The sequence below is a fragment of the Oncorhynchus mykiss genome, chromosome 28 (genome assembly GCF_057628025.1).
Source record: "Oncorhynchus mykiss isolate SJ-2025 chromosome 28, ASM5762802v1, whole genome shotgun sequence".
Classification (NCBI taxonomy): Eukaryota; Metazoa; Chordata; class Actinopteri; order Salmoniformes; family Salmonidae; genus Oncorhynchus; species Oncorhynchus mykiss.
The window spans coordinates 41,008,017-41,030,000 of NC_143049.1; the positions used below are offsets into that span (position 1 = coordinate 41,008,017).

At 47.1% G+C, this 21,984-nt stretch overlaps 1 protein-coding gene and 2 long non-coding RNA genes across 3 annotated transcripts in view; 2 read left to right on the top strand and 1 right to left on the bottom strand.

The window, feature by feature from the left end:
- Window positions 1–170: 170 nt before the first annotated feature.
- LOC149971183 (uncharacterized) lies at window positions 171–4,989 on the top strand. Its single transcript, XR_016492977.1, has 2 exons — window positions 171–4,264; window positions 4,295–4,989. It is a non-coding gene; the product is annotated as an uncharacterized LOC149971183 (long non-coding RNA).
- A 5,746-nt stretch (window positions 4,990–10,735) lies between these two features.
- LOC149971184 (uncharacterized) lies at window positions 10,736–11,079 on the top strand. Its single transcript, XR_016492981.1, has 2 exons — window positions 10,736–10,823; window positions 10,870–11,079. It is a non-coding gene; the product is annotated as an uncharacterized LOC149971184 (long non-coding RNA).
- A 655-nt stretch (window positions 11,080–11,734) lies between these two features.
- Window positions 11,735–21,984, bottom strand: part of LOC110509137 (vesicle-associated membrane protein-associated protein A) — a 33,234-nt gene continuing 22,984 nt past the window's right edge. The window contains exons 4-6 of the mRNA XM_036965925.2: window positions 20,076–20,156; window positions 14,585–14,809; window positions 11,735–12,350 (exon numbers count right to left, since the gene is read on the bottom strand). Of these exons, the coding sequence (XP_036821820.2) occupies window positions 12,177–12,350; window positions 14,585–14,809; window positions 20,076–20,156 (480 nt within the window). The 3' untranslated portion in view covers window positions 11,735–12,176. The remainder of the gene's footprint in view (window positions 12,351–14,584; window positions 14,810–20,075; window positions 20,157–21,984) is intronic.

Below are 21,984 nucleotides of genomic sequence, written 5' to 3' on the forward strand. Positions count from 1 at the left end.
GGGTGAGAGGGGAGGGTGAGTGGAGAGGAGAGAGGAGGGCGAGTGGAGAGAGGTAGGGTGAGAGGAGAGGGGAGGGTGAGAGGGGAGGGCGAGTGAAGAGGAGAGAGGAGGGCGAGTGGAGAGAGGTAGGGTGAGAGGAGAGGGGAGGGTGAGAGGGGAGGAGAGGGTGAGAGGGGAGGGCGAGTGAAGAGGAGAGAGGAGGGCGGGTGGAGAGAGGAGAGCGAGGGGAGAGAGGAGAGCGAGGGGAGAGAGGAGAGCGAGGGGAGACAAGTTCCATTAATATCTGGGTTCCTTTGAGCTCCGTTATTACAGAGGACGTACTGTTGGTAAACCACCTGTAGCAGTCACACTACCACTGATACTCTGTTGGTAAATCACCTGTAGTAGCCACACTACCACTGATGCTCTGTTGGTAAACCACCTGTAGTAGTCACACTACCACTGATACTCTGTTGGTAAACCACCTGTAGTAGCCACACTACCACTGATGCTCTGTTGGTAAACCACCTGTAGTAGCCATACTACCACTGATGCTCTGTTGGTAAACCACCTGTAGTAGTCACACTACCACTGATACTCTGTTGGTAAACCACCTGTAGTAGCCATACTACCACTGATGCTCTGTTGGTAAACCACCTGTAGTAGCCATACTACCACTGATGCTCTGTTGGTAAACCACCTGTAGTAGTCACACTACCACTGATACTCTGTTGGTAAACCACCTGTAGTAGCCATACTACCACTGATGCTCTGTTGGTAAACCACCTGTAGTAGCCACACTACCACTGATACTCTGTTGGTAAACCACCTGTAGTAGCCATACTACCACTGATGCTCTGTTGGTAAACCACCTGTAGTAGCCACACTACCACTGATACTCTGTTGGTAAACCACCTGTAGCAGCCATACTACCACTGATGCTCTGTTGGTAAACCACCTGTAGCAGCCACACTACCACTGATGCTCTGTTGGTAAACCACCTGTAGCAGCCATACTACCACTGATGCTCTGTTGGTAAACCACCTGTAGTAGCCACACTACCACTGATGCTCTGTTGGTAAACCACCTGTAGTAGCCATACTACCACTGATGCTCTGTTGGTAAACCACCTGTAGCAGCCACACTACCACTGATGCTCTGTTGGTAAACCACCTGTAGCAGCCATACTACCACTGATGCTCTGTTGGTAAACCACCTGTAGTAGCCACACTACCACTGATACTCTGTTGGTAAACCACCTGTAGTAGCCATACTACCACTGATGCTCTGTTGGTAAACCACCTGTAGTAGCCATACTACCACTGATGCTCTGTTGGTAAACCACCTGTAGTAGCCACACTACCACTGATGCTCTGTTGGTAAACCACCTGTAGTAGCCATACTACCACTGATGCTCTGTTGGTAAACCACCTGTAGTAGCCACACTACCACTGATGCTCTGTTGGTAAACCACCTGTAGTAGCCACACTACCACTGATGCTCTGTTGGTAAACCACCTGTAGTAGCCATACTACCACTGATGCTCTGTTGGTAAACCACCTGTAGTAGTCACACTACGACTGATGCTCTGTTGGTAAACCACCTGTAGTAGTCACACTACCACTGATGCTCTGTTGGTAAACCACCTGTAGTAGCCATACTACCACTGATACTCTGTTGGTAAACCACCTGTAGTAGCCACACTACCACTGATGCTCTGTTGGTAAACCACCTGTAGTAGCCACACTACCACTGATGCTCTGTTGGTAAACCACCTGTAGTAGCCACACTACCACTGATACTCTGTTGGTAAACCACCTGTAGTAGCCACACTACCACTGATGCTCTGTTGGTAAACCACCTGTAGTAGCCACACTACCACTGATGCTCTGTTGGTAAACCACCTGTAGTAGCCACACTACCACTGATGCTCTGTTGGTAAACCACCTGTAGTAGCCACACTACCACTGATACTCTGTTGGTAAACCACCTGTAGTAGCCACACTACCACTGATGCTCTGTTGGTAAACCACCTGTAGCAGCCACACTACCACTGATGCTCTGTTGGTAAACCACCTGTAGTAGCCACACTACCACTGATACTCTGTTGGTAAACCACCTGTAGTAGCCACACTACCACTGATGCTCTGTTGGTAAACCACCTGTAGTAGCCATACTACCACTGATGCTCCGTAACTGTAATTCAGTGGAAAATTATAAACTGGGTAGTTCGAGCCCTGAATGCTGATTGGCTGAAAGCTGTGGTATATCAGACAATATACTGTACCAACAGGTATGACGCATAACTACTTGTTTACTGCTCTAATTATGTTGGTAACCAGTTTATAAGGCACCTCAGTGGTTTGTGGTATATGACCTAATAAATATATATAAGGGAACACTAAAATAACACATCCTAGATCTGAATGAATTAAATATTCTTATTAAATACTTTTTTTCTTTACATAGTTGAATGTGCTGACAACAAAAATCACACAAAAAATGATCAATGGAAATGAAATGTATCAACCCATGGAGGGTCTGGATTTGGAGTCACACTCTAAAATGAAAGTGGAAAACCACAGTGTGGTCGACTTGGAGTTACATTGCATTATTTAAGTGTTCCCTGTATTTTTTTGGAGCTGTGTGTGTGTTGTTGTGTTCATTTCAGACCCACCTTGCATCCGTCGGACAGAAGATGTTTTCTACAGCAATATTACAAATATCACATTCTTATTGGTACGACAAGTAGATGAAATAACATGTATATGTAAAAAGCAATAATATACTTTATTTCATTGTTAGAAAATAATGAAGATGAACGCGAGCTCCCATGTATGGGTTCAGAGTTAAGGGTTCAGAGTTAAGGGTTCAGAGTTAAGGGTTCAGAGTTAAGGGTTCAGAGTTAAGGGTTCAGAGTTAAGGGTTCAGAGTTTAAAGGGTTCAGAGTTAAGGGTTCAGAGTTAAGGGTTCAGAGTTAAGGGTTCAGAGTTAAGGGTTCAGAGTTTAAAGGGAAATACATTATCCGTACAATGGGACTACGGATAATGACATCACCTACATTATCACAGAGATTTCCTTGACTAATATAACATAACCAATATGCTACGGTTTCGACTCCTCAACCCGATACCAAAAAATAACAAGTGTCAAATTAAACACCACTTGTTGCTCTAACCCCATAAAAAACACCTAACACTTCATGGTTACAGGTCAGCAGTTATGCCACATTTATAAATGGTGGTGTTGTTTTTATTTATTTAAGTAAAGTACGGTACTCTGTTCTCGCCTGTGAACCACCTGGTTGTATGTGTCCTTAAACAACCTCTTCATCACAGGGTGTACACTATGTATAACAATTAAAGAATTGATACTGTAAACAGTTTATTATGGCCTCATTGAGATTTGATAGTGTACACTGGTAATAATGGCCTCATTTTGTTTCAGAGTTTTGTCGTCAGAAGCGTAAACAGCACCAAGTTCAAACAGGGGTGTGGCCAGTGTTTCTGTGCCTGCAGGATTTTGTTGCAGCCTGATTGTACTAATCAACTGATTGGCTAGAACCAAAGCCTGCACCCACACACTAGCCTTGGCATATGTTCCCCCAACCCTGTACAATAAATATACCATTATATTTTTATGAGCAGAAGTTTAATTTGAACCTTTTATTTAACTAGGCAAGTTAATTAACAACAAATTATTATTTACAAAGACAGCCTAGAGGGTAGCTAGGGACAGTTCAAGCCCTCTACAGCCTAGAGGGTAGCTAGGGACAGTTCAAGCCCTCTACAGCCTAGAGGGTAGCTAGGGACAGTTCAAGCCCTCTACAGCCTAGAGGGTAGCTAGGCCCAGTTCAAGCCCTCTACAGCCTAGAGGGTAGCTAGGGACAGTTCAAGCCCTCTACAGCCTGGAGGGTAGCTAGGGACAGTTCAAGCCCTCTACAGCCTAGAGGGTAGCTAGGGACAGTTCAAGCCCTCTACAGCCTAGAGGGTAGCTAGGGACAGTTGGCCCAGTTCAAGCCCTCTACAGCTGGAGAAGTTTCTACCTTTACACCATGTTATCACCACGACAACCCAGAACACTTACCTTACTATTTAAAGTTATCTTGTCTGTGTCACGCCCTGATCTGTTTCACCTGTCCTTGTGCTTGTCTCGAACCCTCCTCCAGGTGTCGCCCATTCTCCCCCGGGTACTTCTCTCCATTCTCCCCCGGGTACTTCTCCCCATTCTCCCCCAGGTACTTCTCCCCATTCTCCCCCGGGTACTTCTCCCCATTCTCCCCCGGGTACTTCTCCCCCGGGTACTTCTCCCCCAGGTACTTCTCCCCATTTTCCCCCGGGTACTTCTCCCCATTCTCCCCCGGGTACTTGTTCTCTGTCGGTTGCTTGTTTGTCAAGTCAACCAGTGTTTTGTATCAGCTCCTGCTTTTCCCCAGTCTCCATTTTTCTCACTCTCCTGGTTTTGACCTTTGCCTGTCCTGACCCTGAGCCTGCCTGCAGTCCTGTACCTTTGACACTACTCTTGATTATCGACCCCTGCCTGACCTGACCGTGGGCCAACCTGCCGTCCTGTACCTTGGCCCCTACTCTTGACTATCGACCCCTGCCTTGACCTGTCGTTTTCCTTCCCCTTGTTGCTGCAATACACATTGTTACTTCAACACAGTCTGCATTTGGGTCTTACCTGAAACGTGACAGTCTGATTGTGGAAGTTATTGACTGGGCCTCATAAAATGAGTGCTGATCTAGGATCAGGTCCCCCCTGTCCATGTAATCTTTTTCTTATTCATGAAGATCTTGAAATATATATATCATTTATCATATTTTTATAAAATGTATTATTTTTGCTGGAAAGGTCAACACTTCTGATGTTTTGAATATAAATGGTCATTCAGCCTTTTCGACCAACAGCCATTAATGATAAATCCATATCTTTTTTGCGTATTGTTTTAAACTGAAACGTGTATTAGTTTGTGTCTAATTTGAATAAACCGTGTTTGATATGTTTTAACGTCGGGTAAGACTGTGGTCATTCTATTGCTCATGAGCTTTGTTACCATTTTGTCACAGTGTATTAGACTTACGGGTCTATACTCAGTAGGGGACTCTCCACATGTTCCTGGTTTCAATTCAAAACTGAAATAACGGTTACATGGAACTAGGAAGTAATCAGTAGGGGACTCTCCACATGTTCCTGGTTTCAATACGACTGAAATAACGGTTACATGGAACTAGGAAGTAATCAGTAGGGGACTCTCCACATGTTCCTGGTTTCAATACAACTGAAATAACGGTTACATGGAACTAGGAAGTAATCAGTAGGGGACTCTCCACATGTTCCTGGTTTCAATACAACTGAAATAACGGTTACATGGAACTAGGAAGTAATCAGCAGAGGACTCTCCACATGTTCCTGGTTTCAATACGACTGAAATAACGGTTACATGGAACTAGGAAGTAATCAGTAGGGGACTCTCCACATGTTCCTGGTTTCAATACAACTGAAATAACGGTTACATGGAACTAGGAAGTAATCAGTAGGGGACTCTCCACATGTTCCTGGTTTCAATACGACTGAAATAACGGTTACATGGAACTAGGAAGTAATCAGCAGGGGACTCTCCACATGTTCCTGGTTTCAATACGACTGAAATAACGGTTACATGGAACTAGGAAGTAATCAGTAGGGGACTCTCCACATGTTCCTGGTTTCAATACAACTGAAATAACGGTTACATGGAACTAGGAAGTAATCAGTAGGGGACTCTCCACATGTTCCTGGTTTCAATACGACTGAAATAACGGTTACATGGAACTAGGAAGTAATCAGCAGGGGACTCTCCACATGTTCCTGGTTTCAATACAACTGAAATAACGGTTACATGGAACTAGGAAGTAATCAGCAGGGGACTCTCCACATGTTCCTGGTTTCAATACAACTGAAATAACGGTTACATGGAACTAGGAAGTAATCAGTAGGGGACTCTCCACATGTTCCTGGTTTCAATACAACTGAAATAACGGTTACATGGAACTAGGAAGTAATCAGCAGCGGACTCTCCACATGTTCCTGGTTTTAATACGACTGAAATAACGGTTACATGGAACTAGGAAGTAGTTAAAGGAGTGACGTGTTGTTGTCATTTGTGTAAATAGGGGCACTACTTTGACCCCAAAACTGTTAAATAGAATTCTATAGAAAAACCGCTCACTCCTGGTGCGTTCCTGTGTGTTAATGTTTTAAAAACGGTCTAACATTTCTTCTTGGTTGATCTCTGGCTTTTAGTGATTATTTTCTGTCTGCTGATCATTGCTTCAGGGGTGTTGAGTCTGTAGGATCCACCAGCAGTCGCTAATCAGACTTTATGCACAGGTGAAAAAACGACAATGTTACAAAAAAACACTTCCTAAAAAATAGTCAGAAATAATCTAAAAGATAAATCAAGAAAACCACTCACGTTTTCTGCCGAGGGTCTTGGTCTTGCGAATTTTACATCTTGCTAAGATGTTTGGTGCAGTAATTCTCAACTATTAAAATGTGCATGAAAACTAGATGTCTATCGTTGATTGACAGAAAACACTTAAATGTTCCCACTCCGACTAGAAGTAGAACGGTCGATAAAATAAAACGAATCGAACTTCGACTTGCGTCAAGAAAACATGCTGTGTGTACAAACAGCTGGGGAAAAAGCCTGCCGAAGAATCGAACCAAAACGGCATAATATATGTGGGAAATGTTTCAACTGGGGCTGGTTTAGATAAATGTACAACAACAAAAAAACAACTATTGAATAAAAAAACTCCACGAGAAAATCTGTTGGCCAGTAAGAGGATTTTTAGCAGTTGAAGAGAACCACACTTATTCAAGAGAACCACGCTTTATTCAAGAGAACCACGCTTTATTCAAGAGAACCACGCTTGCAAAACCTGTTAAACCCTACGCAACTGGTGTGGTTCTCTTGAATAAAGCGTGGTTCTCTTGAATAAAGCGTGGTTCTCTTGAATAAAGCGTGGTTCTCTTGAATAAAGCGTGGTTCTCTTGAATAAAGCGTGGTTCTCTTGAATAAAGCGTGGTTCTCTTGAATAAAGTGTGGTTCTCTTCAACTGCTAAAAATCCTCTTACTGGCCAACAGATTTTCTCGTGGAGTTTTTTTATTCAATAGTTGTTTTTTTGTTGTTGTACATTTATCTAAACCAGGGATTGGCAACTGGCGACCATCACCCAACAGTCTAATCTACCAGCCTGACCATCACCCCAAAGTCTAATCTACCAGCCTGACCATCCCCCCACAGTCTAATCTACCAGCCTGACCATCACCCCAGTGTCTAATCTACCAGCCTGACCATCACCCCAGTGTCTAATCTACCAGCCTGACCATCACCCCAGTGTCTAATCTACCAGCCTGACCATCACCCCACAGCCTAATCTACCAGCCTGACCATCACCCCAGTGTCTAATCTACCAGCCGGACCATCACCCCACAGTCTAATCTACCAGCCTGACCATCACCCCAGTGTCTAATCTACCAGCCTGACCATCACCCCACAGTCTAATCTACCAGCCTGACCATCCCCCCACAGTCTAATCTACCAGCCGGACCATCCCCCCACAGTCTAATCTACCAGCCTTACCATCCCCCCACAGTCTAATCTACCAGCCGGACCATCCCCCCACAGTCTAATCTACCAGCCTGACCATCACCCCACAGTCTAATCTACCAGCCTGACCATCACCCCACAATCTAATCTACCAGCCTGACCATCCCCCCACAGTCTAATCTACCAGCCTGACCATCACCCCACAGTCTAATCTACCAGCCGGACCATCACCCCACAGTCTAATCTACCAGCCTGACCATCACCACACAGTCTAATCTACCAGCCTGACCATCACCACACAGTCTAATCTACCAGCCTGACCATCCCCCCACAGTCTAATCTACCAGCCTGACCATCACCACACAGTCTAATCTACCAGCCTGACCATCACCCCACAGTCTAATCCACCAGCCTGACCATCCCCCCAGTGTCTAATCTACCAGCCTGACCATCCCTCCACAGTCTAATCTACCAGCCTGACCATCCCCCCAGTGTCTAATCTACCAGCCTGACCATCACAGTTCGCTAGGTATTGGGTTAAGGTTGCTACATTACCCCCTTCCTACTAGAGAGTATAAGAGGAAGAGGTGAGGCAAGAGGGGTAACTAGGCCCAAAATCTGTCTCCTCCAGCAGGCAGCGTTTTTTCATGGAGGTCAACGAGTGTCAAATTTGGTCTTATTTGGCTTATTTGCTACGTATGGCTTATTTGATGGAATATGAGTTTTGTAATGATTAGGTTGTTATGAGTGTACTGATAGAAGTAGGACACGTTACATCTTGGCAACTTTGAGTAGAAACAAAATAAAAATTCATATTGGAGTTGTCGGCATTGAAATTCGAGACTCTATGCATATTCACGAGGCCAGCATAGCGTCTATGCATATTCACGAGGCCAGCATAGCGTCTATGCATATTCACGAGGCCAGCATAGCGTCTATGCATATTCACGAGGCCAGCATAGCGTCTATGCATATTCACGAGGCCAGCATAGCGTCTATGCATATTCACGAGGCCAGCATAGCGTCTATGCATATTCACGAGGCCAGCATAGCGTCTATGCATATTCACGAGGCCAGCATAGCGTCTATGCATATTCACGAGGCCAGCATAGCGTCTATGCATATTCACGAGGCCAGCATAGCGTCTATGCATATTCACGAGGCCAGCATAGCGTCTATGCATATTCACGAGGCTAGCATAGAGTCTATGCATATTCACGAGGCTAGCATAGCGTCTATGCATATTCACGAGGCTAGCATAGCGTCTATGCATATTCACGAGGCCAGCATAGCGTCTATGCATATTCACGAGGCCAGCATAGCGTCTATGCATATTCACGAGGCCAGCATAGCGTCTATGCATATTCACGAGGCCAGCATAGCATCTATGCATATTCACGAGGCTAGCATAGCGTCTATGCATATTCACGAGGCTAGCATAGCGTCTATGCATATTCACGAGGCCAGCATAGCGTCTATGCATATTCACGAGGCCAGCATAGCATCTATGCATATTCACGAGGCTAGCATAGCGTCTATGCATATTCACGAGGCTAGCATAGCGTCTATGCATATTCACGAGGCCAGCATAGCATCTAACTCTCCATTGAGAGAGTGATGACGTCAACACCCCTCGTCAAATAACGAGATATATCCACCAATCCAAAGAGAGGAATAGACCCGAGCTTGACAGGGTGCCGTTCCACAGACAACTATTCCCATTGTTAGGGGCGGAGACATACGCATCTCGACATTATATCTGAGTGTGTGCCTCATGTGTACACTCCTCTCCCGATGGCCTCACGGGCACCGTCCCACTACTGACACCAACGTAGCGAATTCAGGGCATAGCCTCGACCGGGACTTGAACCCTGGTCCAGCGACTATCAAGCCAAGACCTTAACCGTTACGTCAAGAGGTCCGAACCTCTTGATAAAAATCGCGTGGTGTTGGGGTTAAGGTCGCTACAATGTTAATTCCACGTTACAAAACAAACATGTTGGCTACATGGTGGTGATGTGTTGTATGAGGAGTGTACAGTATATTCTAAAGAGACTACGACAGAGGACGAAACACTATCAAAACCCACATTGTTTTCAGTTTTATTTCTTCTTCGGTTTAAAGCCATGGGAGGGTTGACTCAACAAAAGTCATTTGACTCAACAAAAAAAAGAAGAAAAAGAGGAAGGAAGGATTATAATATGATTTGTACTGAGAAAAATAACAATATAATAATGTAAAGTCTACATTGGTATTGTCAAGGGTAGGAAAGGACAGGTAGGAAAGGACAGGTAGGAAAGGACAGGTAGGACAGGGAGGAAGGAAATGACAGGTAGGAAAGGAAAGGTGGGAAAGGAAGGAAGGAAAGGGACAGGTAGGACAGGGAGGAAAGGACAGGTAGGAAAGGACAGGTAGGAAAGGACAGGTGGGAAAGGAAGGAAGGAAAGGGACAGGTGGGAAAGGAAAGGTGGGAAAGGAAGGAAGGAAAGGGACAGGTAGGAAAGGACAGGTGGGAAAGGAAGGAAGGAAAGGGACAGGTAGGAAAGGACAGGTAGGAAGGAAAGGAAGGAAAGGACAGGTAGAAAATGGCAGATAGGAAAGGACAGGTGGGAAAGGGAGGAAGGAAAGGACAGGTAGAAAAGGGCAGGTAGGAAAGGACAGGTGGGAAAGGGAGAAAGGAAAGGACAGGTAGGAAAGGGAGAAAGGAAAGGGCAGGTGGGAAAGGACAGGTAGGAAAGGGAGGAAGGAGGCACCTATTATTTCTCGAGATGGAATAGAAAAGTAGAGAAATTACAAACAGAACAAATGAAGTAGTCTACGGCTGCGTCCCTGTGTAGTGCACTACTTTTGACTAGGGTCCATAGTGCTCTGGTCACGAGTAGCACACTATAAAACGAACCGGGATGCCATGCAACAGTTAGCAAAGGTGGTCGGTATTTGACGATTGAAGAAGTAGTGCTCTCCTTTTTATCTTAAAAATGATTAAAATAACATTTACAAAAGACACTTGACATTCCATTGAACTACTATTAAACACAACAGACAGAGAACACTTGGTTTATTCCACTGCTTCAGGCCCACAGCGACTCTAGGAGTCAAATGATACCTTACTCCCTAGGGCACTAGGGAGTAGGAACCAGACAGCGCAAACAGATCTGGGACCAGGCTACTATATACTGGCCCGGGATTGAGGACTGGAGGTTAGGACCAGGCTACTATGTCCTGGCCTGGGGCTGAGGACTGGAGGTTAGGACCAGGCTACTATATACTGGCCCGGGATTGAGGACTGGAGGTTAGGACCAGGCTACTATATCCTGGCCTGGGGCTGAGGACTAGAGGTTAGGACCAGGCTACTATGTCCTGGCCTGGGGCTGAGGACTAGAGGTTAGGACCAGGCTACTATATACTGGCCCGGGATTGAGGACTGGAGGTTAGGACCAGGCTACTATGTCCTGGCCTGGGGCTGAGGACTGGAGGTTAGGACCAGGCTACTATATCCTGGGACTGAGGACTGGAGGTTAGGACCAGGCTACTATGTCCTGGCCCGGGACTGAGGACTGGAGGTTAGGACCAGGCTACTATATCCTGGGACTGAGGACTGGAGGTTAGGACCAGGCTACTATGTCCTGGCCTGGGGCTGAGGACTGGAGGTTAGGACCAGGCTACTATAGCCTGGGGCTGAGGACTGGAGGTTAGGACCAGACTACTGTAGACCTGGGCTCAATTAGTATCGTCTCTTATCAAAAGTTGTGCACTACATAGGGGATAGTGTGCCGTTTGGGATGCAAGGTAAACTGTCCTCCATGTTGATTGGTAGTGTACTTCTTCCTGTATGTCCTAAATAGCAGCCTATTCCATTTTTAGTGCACTAACTTTTTACCAGGGTACCTAGGGCATTACAGGGCTTTGGTCTAAAGTAGTGCACTATATAGGGAATAGGGTGTCATTTAGGATATAACCATCATACCCCTCCACAATCTTGTCTGTCCATCCATCAAAGAACAAAAACAAGGAGCAATCTTTCTTTCTCCCTTCCCTCTGTGTGTGTGTGTGACCAGACAGACAGAGAGACCAGACAGACAGAGAGACCAGACAGACAGAGAGACCAGACAGACAGAGAGACCAGACAGACAGAGAGACCAGACAGACAGACAGACCAGACAGACCAGACCGACAGAGAGACCAGACAGACAGACAGACCAGACAGACAGACAGACCAGACAGACCAGACAGACAGAGAGACCAGACAGACAGAGAGACCAGACAGACAGAGAGACCAGACAGACAGACCAGACAGACAGAGAGACCAGACAGACGTGGTCACTGCAGACAAACGGAGGTTCACAGCACTACTTCTGATATGTCTAAGTCAACAGAAATACATCTTCACTAGTCAGTTCCATCCAGGCCTTTTGATTCCGGAGCAGAGGGATTGTCGTGGGATACGGCAGGCGTTGTGCGACTCTCAGAACGCAACATCCCAAATGGCACCCTATTCCCCATGTAGTGCACTACTGTTTGACCAGAGCCCTACGGGACTCATCCGCACGAGGGCCCTGGTCAAGGGGAATGGGGTGCCATTTCAGAGCCAACCCCAGTCTACAAGATAAACTTCCCCATGAAGAAGCCGATGAAGATGGCTGCTATGACGACGATGAGGGAGGGCAGGGACGCTGCGGCGGTGTGTTGCATTATGGAGGAGGAAGAGCCTGTCTGATTTGATGTCATGTGATCGGAATGCTGGGCAGCTCTTCTCATTCTAACACCGTCGTCCTGGAAACGCAAAAGAGAGGGGGGGGGGGGGAAGCAAGGACACATCAAATACTACATTATAGAACTAGAGAACTATTTTATTTATCTTTTACAAACAAAATGTCGCAGCCAAACCTTGTGTCTGGTTCTCCTTTAAAAAAAAGACCTCACTGTTAAATTGGTCGGTACCGATTGTTCATCTATGACCCTCAACTTTAGTTGCTTGTTTACACACAGAGACCAAGGTCTTTTCTACCATTGAGGTTTCCGTACAGAACGACTAGTTGTCCGTTGTTCACCTACAACCCCTAACCTACAGATACCTACAGTCTGTTGTTCACCTACAACCCCTAACCTACAGTCTGTTGTTCACCTACAACCCCTAACCTACAGATACCTAGTCTGTTGTTCACCTACAACCCCTAACCTACAGTCTGTTGTTCACCTACAACCCCTAACCTACAGATACCTACAGTCTGTTGTTCACCTACAACCCCTAACCTACAGTCTGTTGTTCACCTACAACCCCTAACCTACAGTCTGTTGTTCACCTACAACCCCTAACCTACAGTCTGTTGTTCACCTACAACCCCTAACCTACAGATACCTACAGTCTGTTGTTCACCTACAACCCCTAACCTACAGTCTGTTGTTCACCTACAACCCCTAACCTACAGTCTGTTGTTCACCTACAACCCCTAACCTACAGTCTGTTGTTCACCTACAACCCCTAACCTACAGATACCTACAGTCTGTTGTTCACCTACAACCCCTAACCTACAGTCTGTTGTTCACCTACAACCTCTAACCTACAGATACCTACAGTCTGTTGTTCACCTACAACCCCTAACCTACAGATACCTACAGTCTGTTGTTCACCTACAACCCCTAACCTACAGATACCTACAGTCTGTTGTTCACCTACAACCTCTAACCTACAGATACCTACAGTCTGTTGTTCACCTACAACCCCTAACCTACAGTCTGTTGTTCACCTACAACCCCTAACCTACAGATACCTACAGTCTGTTGTTCACCTACAACCCCTAACCTACAGTCTGTTGTTCACCTACAACCCCTAACCTACAGATACCTACAGTCTGTTGTTCACCTACAACCTCTAACCTACAGATACCTACAGTCTGTTGTTCACCTACAACCCCTAACCTACAGTCTGTTGTTCACCTACAACCTCTAACCTACAGATACCTACAGTCTGTTGTTCACCTACAACCTCTAACCTACAGATACCTACAGTCTGTTGTTCACCTACAACCCCTAACCTACAGTCTGTTGTTCACCTACAACCCCTAACCTACAGATACCTACAGTCTGTTGTTCACCTACAACCTCTAACCTACAGATACCTACAGTCTGTTGTTCACCTACAACCCCTAACCTACAGATACCTACAGTCTGTTGTTCACCTACAACCCCTAACCTACAGTCTGTTGTTCACCTACAACCCCTAACCTACAGATACCTACAGTCTGTTGTTCACCTACAACCCCTAACCTACAGTCTGTTGTTCACCTACAACCTCTAACCTACAGATACCTACAGTCTGTTGTTCACCTACAACCCCTAACCTACAGTCTGTTGTTCACCTACAACCTCTAACCTACAGATACCTACAGTCTGTTGTTCACCTACAACCCCTAACCTACAGATACCTACAGTCTGTTGTTCACCTACAACCCCTAACCTACAGTCTGTTGTTCACCTACAACCTCTAACCTACAGATACCTACAGTCTGTTGTTCACCTACAACCTCTAACCTACAGATACCTACAGTCTGTTGTTCACCTACAACCTCTAACCTACAGATACCTACAGTCTGTTGTTCACCTACAACCCCTAACCTACAGTCTGTTGTTCACCTACAACCCCTAACCTACAGATACCTACAGTCTGTTGTTCACCTACAACCTCTAACCTACAGATACCTACAGTCTGTTGTTCACCTACAACCCCTAACCTACAGTCTGTTGTTCACCTACAACCCCTAACCTACAGTCTGTTGTTCACCTACAACCCCTAACCTACAGATACCTACAGTCTGTTGTTCACCTACAACCCCTAACCTACAGATACCTACAGTCTGTTGTTCACCTACAACCCCTAACCTACAGTCTGTTGTTCACCTACAACCCCTAACCTACAGATACCTACAGTCTGTTGTTCACCTACAACCTCTAACCTACAGATACCTACAGTCTGTTGTTCACCTACAACCCCTAACCTACAGTCTAACCTTGAGTTGTCTGTTCTCCTCGGTCAGTTTGCCCATGTCAGCCTGCAGTCTCCTGCACTCCTCTGATAGTTTCTTCATCTCTGAGTCGTCCAGCGAGGCGCTGACCGTCTTCGCCGCCGCCTTCGCCACGGGAACGTCCACCGCCTTGGACGAGTTCTGCACGGGCGCCGCCTTGGACGAGTTCTGCACGGGCGCCGCAACGTCGGTGCTCCCTTCCACGTCATTCTGGAAGAGAACGGAGAGAGAAACCACTTAGGGTGCCACATTACCATCTGGTCGGTGCCCATAGGGTCAAACTGACACCATACAGGGGACAGGGGTTCATTTGGGATTAGGACCAGGCTACTATATACTGGCCCGGGATTGAGGACTGGAGGTTAGGACCAGGCTACTATATCCTGGCCCGGGATTGTGGACTGGAGGTTAGGACCAGGCTACTATATACTGGCCCGGGATTGAGGACTGGAGGTTAGGACCAGGCTACTATATCCTGGCCTGGGGCTGAGGACTGGAGGTTAGGACCAGGCTACTATATCCTGGCCCGGGATTGTGGACTGGAGGTTAGGACCAGGCTACTATATCCTGGCCTGGGATGGAGGACTGGAGGTTAGGACCAGGCTACTATATCCTGGCCTGGGGCTGAGGACTGGAGGTTAGGACCAGGCTACTATATCCTGGCCTGGGATGGAGGACTGGAGGTTAGGACCAGGCTACTATATCCTGGCCTGGGGCTGAGGACTGGAGGTTAGGACCAGGCTACTATATCCTGGCCTGGGGCTGAGGACTAGAGGTTAGGACCAGGCTACTATATCCTGGCCTGGGGCTGAGGACTGGAGGTTAGGACCAGGCTACTATATCCTGGCCTGGGATTGTGGACTGGAGGTTAGGACCAGGCTACTATGTCCTGGCCTGGGATTGAGGACTGGAGGTTAGGACCAGGCTACTATATCCTGGCCTGGGATTGAGGACTGGAGGTTAGGACCAGGCTACTATATCCTGGCCTGGGGCTGAGGACTGGAGGTTAGGACCAGGCTACTATATCCTGGGACTGAGGACTGGAGGTTAGGACCAGGCTACTATGTCCTGGCCTGGGACTGAGGACTGGAGGTTAGGACCAGGCTACTATATCCTGGGACTGAGGACTGGAGGTTAGGACCAGACTACTATGTCTTGGCCTGGGACTGAGGACTGGAGGTTAGGACCAGGCTACTATATCCTGGGACTGAGGACTGGAGGTTAGGACCAGACTACTATGTCTTGGCCTGGGACTGAGGACTGGAGGTTAGGACCAGGCTACTATATCCTGGCCTGGGACTGAGGACTGGAGGTTAGGACCAGGCTACTATATCCTGGCCTGGGACTGAGGACTGGAGGTTAGGACCAGGCTACTATATCCTGGGACTGAGGACTGGAGGTTAGGACCAGACTACTATGTCTTGGCCTGGGACTGAGGACTGGAGGTTAGGACCAGGCTACTATATCCTGGCCTGGGACTGAGGACTGGAGGTTAGGACCAGGCTACTATATCCTGGCCTGGGACTGAGGACTGGAGGTTAGGACCAGGCTACTATATCCTGGCCTGGGACTGAGGACTGCAGGTTAGGTTAGGAGATTGTCCATACTAGACATGGGTTCAAATGGTATTTGTTTTCTGTTTAAACACTTTAGAGGATGTTTGATTGAGCTTGTCTGGCTGCAGTGGATTAGTGCTTTAGTCCCTGATCAGTCTAACACTGAGTACACCAGAAGGGGATGAGAGACACACTCTGGAACGCTGAGTACACAGGAAAGGGATGAGAGACACACTCTGGAACGCTGAGTACACAGGAAGGGGATGAGAGACACACACTCTGGAACGCTGAGTACACAGGAAGGAGATGAGACACACACTCTGGAACGCTGAGTACACAGGAAGGGGATGAGACACACACTCTGGAACGCTGAGTACACAGGAAGGGGATGAGACACGCACTCTGGAACGCTGAGTACACAGGAAGGGGATGAGACACACACTCTGGAACGCTGAGTACACAGGAAGGGGATGAGACACACACTCTGGAATTCTGAGTACACAGGAACAGATGTAATTTAGCCCTTAGGTTTTTAAAGCTACTGCTGACAGTGCAGCGAAAATCTGTCTGTCTGCATCCTCACAAACCTGCGGCATCTTTCTGACTTTAACCTCAGAGCTGGGGGCTGTCCTGAACCTCTGTAGATCACTCCTGTTGCAAACACTGCCTGGCGGGGTGGGGGGTAGACCTAGACCCAGTCTGCTGCTGAAGGGGGTACGGAACTCCCCACCACCCCGGGTAGGGGTGGCCCGGGGAGGCGGACGAGACCCCCTCTCATAGCCTGGCTCTCCTGAGAACATGGAGTGTCTGCCCGACTGCACTGGGCTGGTTAACCCTGTTGTTCCTCTAGTGAAGGACCTATTCTCCTGACTGGTCTCCTTTTCTTCTGTCCCTGAGCTGATGACCTGGTGGAGGGAGGGAGGACTATGGGGTGAGGACAACATACCTGAAGAAGTGCGTTGACCTCTTACGAGCCACATCTTTAACGTGACCCTATGGGCCCTAGATAACAGTAGTGCCCTACACAGGGGTAAAGGTGGCTAACAGTAGTGCCCTACATGGGGGGAAATGTGGCTAACAGTAGTGCCCTACATGGGGGGAAATGTGGCTAAAAGTAGTGACCTACATAGGGGTAAAGGTGGCTAACAGTAGTGCCCTACATAGGGGTAAAGGTGGCTAACAGTAGTGCCCTACACAGGGGTAAAGGTGGCTAACAGTAGTGCCCTACACAGGGGTAAAGGTGGCTAACAGTAGTGCCCTACACAGGGGTAAAGGTGGCTAACAGTAGTGACCTACACAGGGGTAAAGGTGGCTAACAGTAGTGCCCTACACAGGGGTAAAGGTGGCTAACAGTAGTGCCCTACACAGGGGTAAAGGTGGCTAACAGTAGTGCCCTACACAGGGGAGGAGGTGGCTAACAGTAGTGCCCTACACAGGGGTAAAGGTGGCTAACAGTAGTGCCCTACACAGGGGTAAAGGTGGCTAACAGTAGTGCCCTATATAGGGGTAAAGGTGGCTAACAGTAGTGCCCTACACAGGGGTAGAGGTGGCTAACAGTAGTGCCCTATATAGGGGTAAAGGTGGCTAACAGTAGTGCCCTACACAGGGGTAGAGGTGGCTAACAGTAGTGCCCTATATAGGGGTAAAGGTGGCCAACAGTAGTGCCCTACACAGGGGAGGAGGTGGCTAACAGTAGTGCCCTACACAGGGGTAGAGGTGGCTAACAGTAGTGCCCTACACAGGGGTAGAGGTGGCTAACAGTAGTGCCCTACACAGGGGTAGAGGTGGCTAACAGTAGTGCCCTACACAGGGGTAGAGGTGGCTAACAGTAGTGCCCTACACAGGGGTAGAGGTGGCTAACAGTAGTGCCCTACACAGGGGTAGAGGTGGCTAACAGTAGTGCCCTACACAGGGGTAGAGGTGGCTAACAGTAGTGCCCTACATAGGGGTAAAGGTGGCTAACAGTAGTGCCCTACACAGGGGTAAAGGTGGCTAACAGTAGTGCCCTATATAGGGGTAAAGGTGGCTAACAGTAGTGCCCTACACAGGGGTAGAGGTGGCTAACAGTAGTGCCCTATATAGGGGTAAATGCTACCATTTGGAACACATGGATATGACAGTCCTTAACCTTAACCTACTAAGCAGAAAGGAATGTGCCTCTGTAACAAACACAACCGAAGGAGATTCTCTCCAGAGAAAACTGATCAGACAGCACAGAGGACGTTATAATGCACAAGCATTTCGCTACACTCGCATTAACATCTGCTAACCATGTGTATGTGACAAATAAAATTTGATTTGATTTGATTTATATGTACACGCAGCAATGTGGGTCTCCCGAGTGGCGCAGCGGCATCTCAGCGCAAGGGGCGTCACTACAGTCCCTGGTTCGAATCCAGGCTGTAACACATCCGGCCGTGATTGGGAGTCCCATTGGACGGCGCACATTTGGCCCGCCGGCGTCGTCATTGTAAATAATAATTTGTTCTTAACCGACTTGCCAAATTAAAAGGTTTATATAAAAAAGGCTAGATATAAAAAATGAAATGTTGCCATTACTACTTCCTCCAGTACTTTTGTTACACACCCAGTTCTGACAGCAACATCTGCCTACCAAGGAATGCCACTCGTCATGTGGAGGCTGAAGTTGGGTTTCCTTCCAAAGCCACAAGAGTTTATGCAAATATTCTAAAGTCAACACGGGGGAAAAAGTGCATATTTCTTGTCTTGTCTATTTCGTGTCTTTTCGGACTATCTAGCAGATAAATAGCTGTGTGTGATGCCGCAGTGCACATAACAGCACTTTTGCGCCTGAGGTTTCATGTACAGAATCAAATACAAAACAGTTTGTTTCAACTCTACAACGGGGTTTTTCTTTGTGTCATGAAAAAAACTAAAATCTGTTGTGGTTTAAATGCCTGGTCTGGTTGTGGTGGATGACCTATAGACAACAGTCTGACGATAGAGGACAGCTTCTAAACTCAGCAACAACAGCAAAAAAACAACCTCTCTCTGTCAACTGTGCTGATTTTCAGCAAACTTAAACATGTGTAAATATTTGTATGAACATAATAAGATTCAACATCGGAGACATAAACTGAACAAGTTCCACAGACGTGTGACTAACAGAAATGGAATAACGTGCCCCTGAACAAAGGAGGGGGGGGGGGGGGGGGGGTCAAAATCAAAAGTAACAGTCAGTATCTGGTGTGGCCACCAGCTGCATTAAGTACTGCAGTGCATCTCCTCCTCGTGGACTGCACCAGATTTGCCAGTTCTTGCTGTTCCACAGCTTCCTGGATATTTAGTGGTAAAATGCATCAAGATCATCATCACAAGTTAAAGTTGATTATAACTTATTCAATATAAACTCTGTATACGTCACCATGTCGTGGTGGTAGTGGGCTATAACATCGTCGCAGGAATCCCACGTGTGTTTTACTATCAATACTAGTGCATTTCCACCTCCATTGTCACATAATCTATTTCACCGACAAAATAAATAAATAAATGAAATAAATAAATATCCCACCTGGTTTTGTTTTGTTGACATTGGGTAGTCTTTAACCAACAAGGTTGCTGTTTCCATAAGGCCTTTTTTTAATGCATCAGGTCATGAAATGGTATGAAAACCTAGTTAACTACAACCTGGCCGCCTCCCCCTTTATGTGATCTTTTAACATTAGCTGCGTATCTACCAGGACAGTTTGAACACTTTCAACAAACGGTCAACAAGCTCAGAAACACACGTGGTGGAGTCTGGTCTGGAAACGTAGGATAATCTCTCTGTTTCTCTCCCTCTGTCCAACAGCAGGACATTAGATTCTCTCCCTCTGTCCAACAGCAGGACATTAGATTCTCTCCCTCTGTCCAACAGCAGGACATTAGATTCTCTCCCTCTGTCCAACAGCAGGACTTACCACTCTATCGTTTTCAGGAGGCAGGTCGAATACACATCTCAGCTTGGAATCCATGAGGTCATCGGGTTTCGCATCTTTCCACTGGAGGAGAGGAGAAATACATACGCATGTTATTCATCAGACTAAACTACTATTAGCTGCACTTGTGCCCGCACAAAACACACACACACACACACACACACACACACACACACGGGTTGGGCGATATTATGATAGTATCGTCTATCGACGATGATTTACGGCCGTCGTCGATGACGACACCGTGACATGACGGTTTAGCCTATTTGAGCACACGAGTGTCATTCAGAGTCATTGTCATATTGCTATAGCTTACTTCAACAAATATGTTTATATAGCCTACAGAACGCAAGAGAGGAATGCAGAGAAATCCACCAAAGCAGCGCAAAATGTCCAGTCAGAAAATAGTCTACATTTGTCAGATGCAAGGGGCTCACAGCCTTAAAACTGTTGCTGCCCTCTACTGGACTAGAGGGGAAACTACCCCACCTGTTGCTGCCCTCTACTGGACTAGAGGGGAAACTACCACACCTGTTGCTGCCCTCTACTGGACTAGAGGGGAAACCACCACACCTGTTGCTGCCCTCTACTGGACTAGAGGGGAAACCACCACACCTGTTGCTGCCCTCTACTGGACTAGAGGGGAAACTACCACACCTGTTGCTGCCCTCTACTGGACTAGAGGGGAAACTACCACACATGTTGCTGCCCTCTACTGGACTAGAGGGGAAACTACCACACCTGTTGCTGCCCTCTACTGGACTAGAGGGGAAACCACCACACCTGTTGCTGCCCTCTACTGGACTAGAGGGGAAACCACCACACCTGTTGCTGCCCTCTACTGGACTAGAGGGGAAACTACCACACATGTTGCTGCCCTCTACTGGACTAGAGGGGAAACTACCACACCTGTTGCTGCCCTCTACTGGACTAGAGGGGAAACTACCACACCTGTTGCTGCCCTCTACTGGACTAGAGGGGAAACCACCACACCTGTTGCTGCCCTCTACTGGACTAGAGGGGAAACTACCACACATGTTGCTGCCCTCTACTGGACTAGAGGGGAAACTACCACACCTGTTGCTGCCCTCTACTGGACTAGAGGGGAAACTACCACACATGTTGCTGCCCTCTACTGGACTAGAGGGGAAACTACCACACATGTTGCTGCCCTCTACTGGACTAGAGGGGAAACTACCACACATGTTGCTGCCCTCTACTGGACTAGAGGGGAAACTACCACACATGTTGCTGCCCTCTACTGGACTAGAGGGGAAACTACCACACATGTTGCTGCCCTCTACTGGACTAGAGGGGAAACTACCACCTGTGGATCTCATATGGTTTTGTTGGGGCTGGGTTGTTGCCAAAATGCAAATCTGGATAACTGTTTAATGCTATATTGATAGTAAATGTACAGATATGATAAGGGAACAACAGTTCAACCTTTTCCACGGTAGCTAATACAAACGTGCCCATATTCTTGAAGAATGTGAAGCTCACTGGTTTGAGACCACAAAAATCAACCACATCGACTAAATAGTACTGCTAATAACTATTACAAATACTGTGATCAGAAAAATAGTTTAGAGGTTAAATTATTTAAAATATACAGGTTCATTATTTCTACACGTTCTACCTTCATTAGGCCCTAATCTATAGATTTCACATGACTGGGAATACAGATGTGCATCTGTTGGCCACATACATACAAATAAAAGTATGGGGCATGGATCAGAGAACCAGTCTTGTGTCAACAGCCTGATCAACTCTCTTTCACATAGAGTTGATCAGGCTGTTGATTGTGGCCTAAGGAATGTTGTTCCACTCCTCTTCATTGGCTGTGTGAAGTTGTTGGATATTGGGGGGGAGAATTGGACCAGGCTGTCAT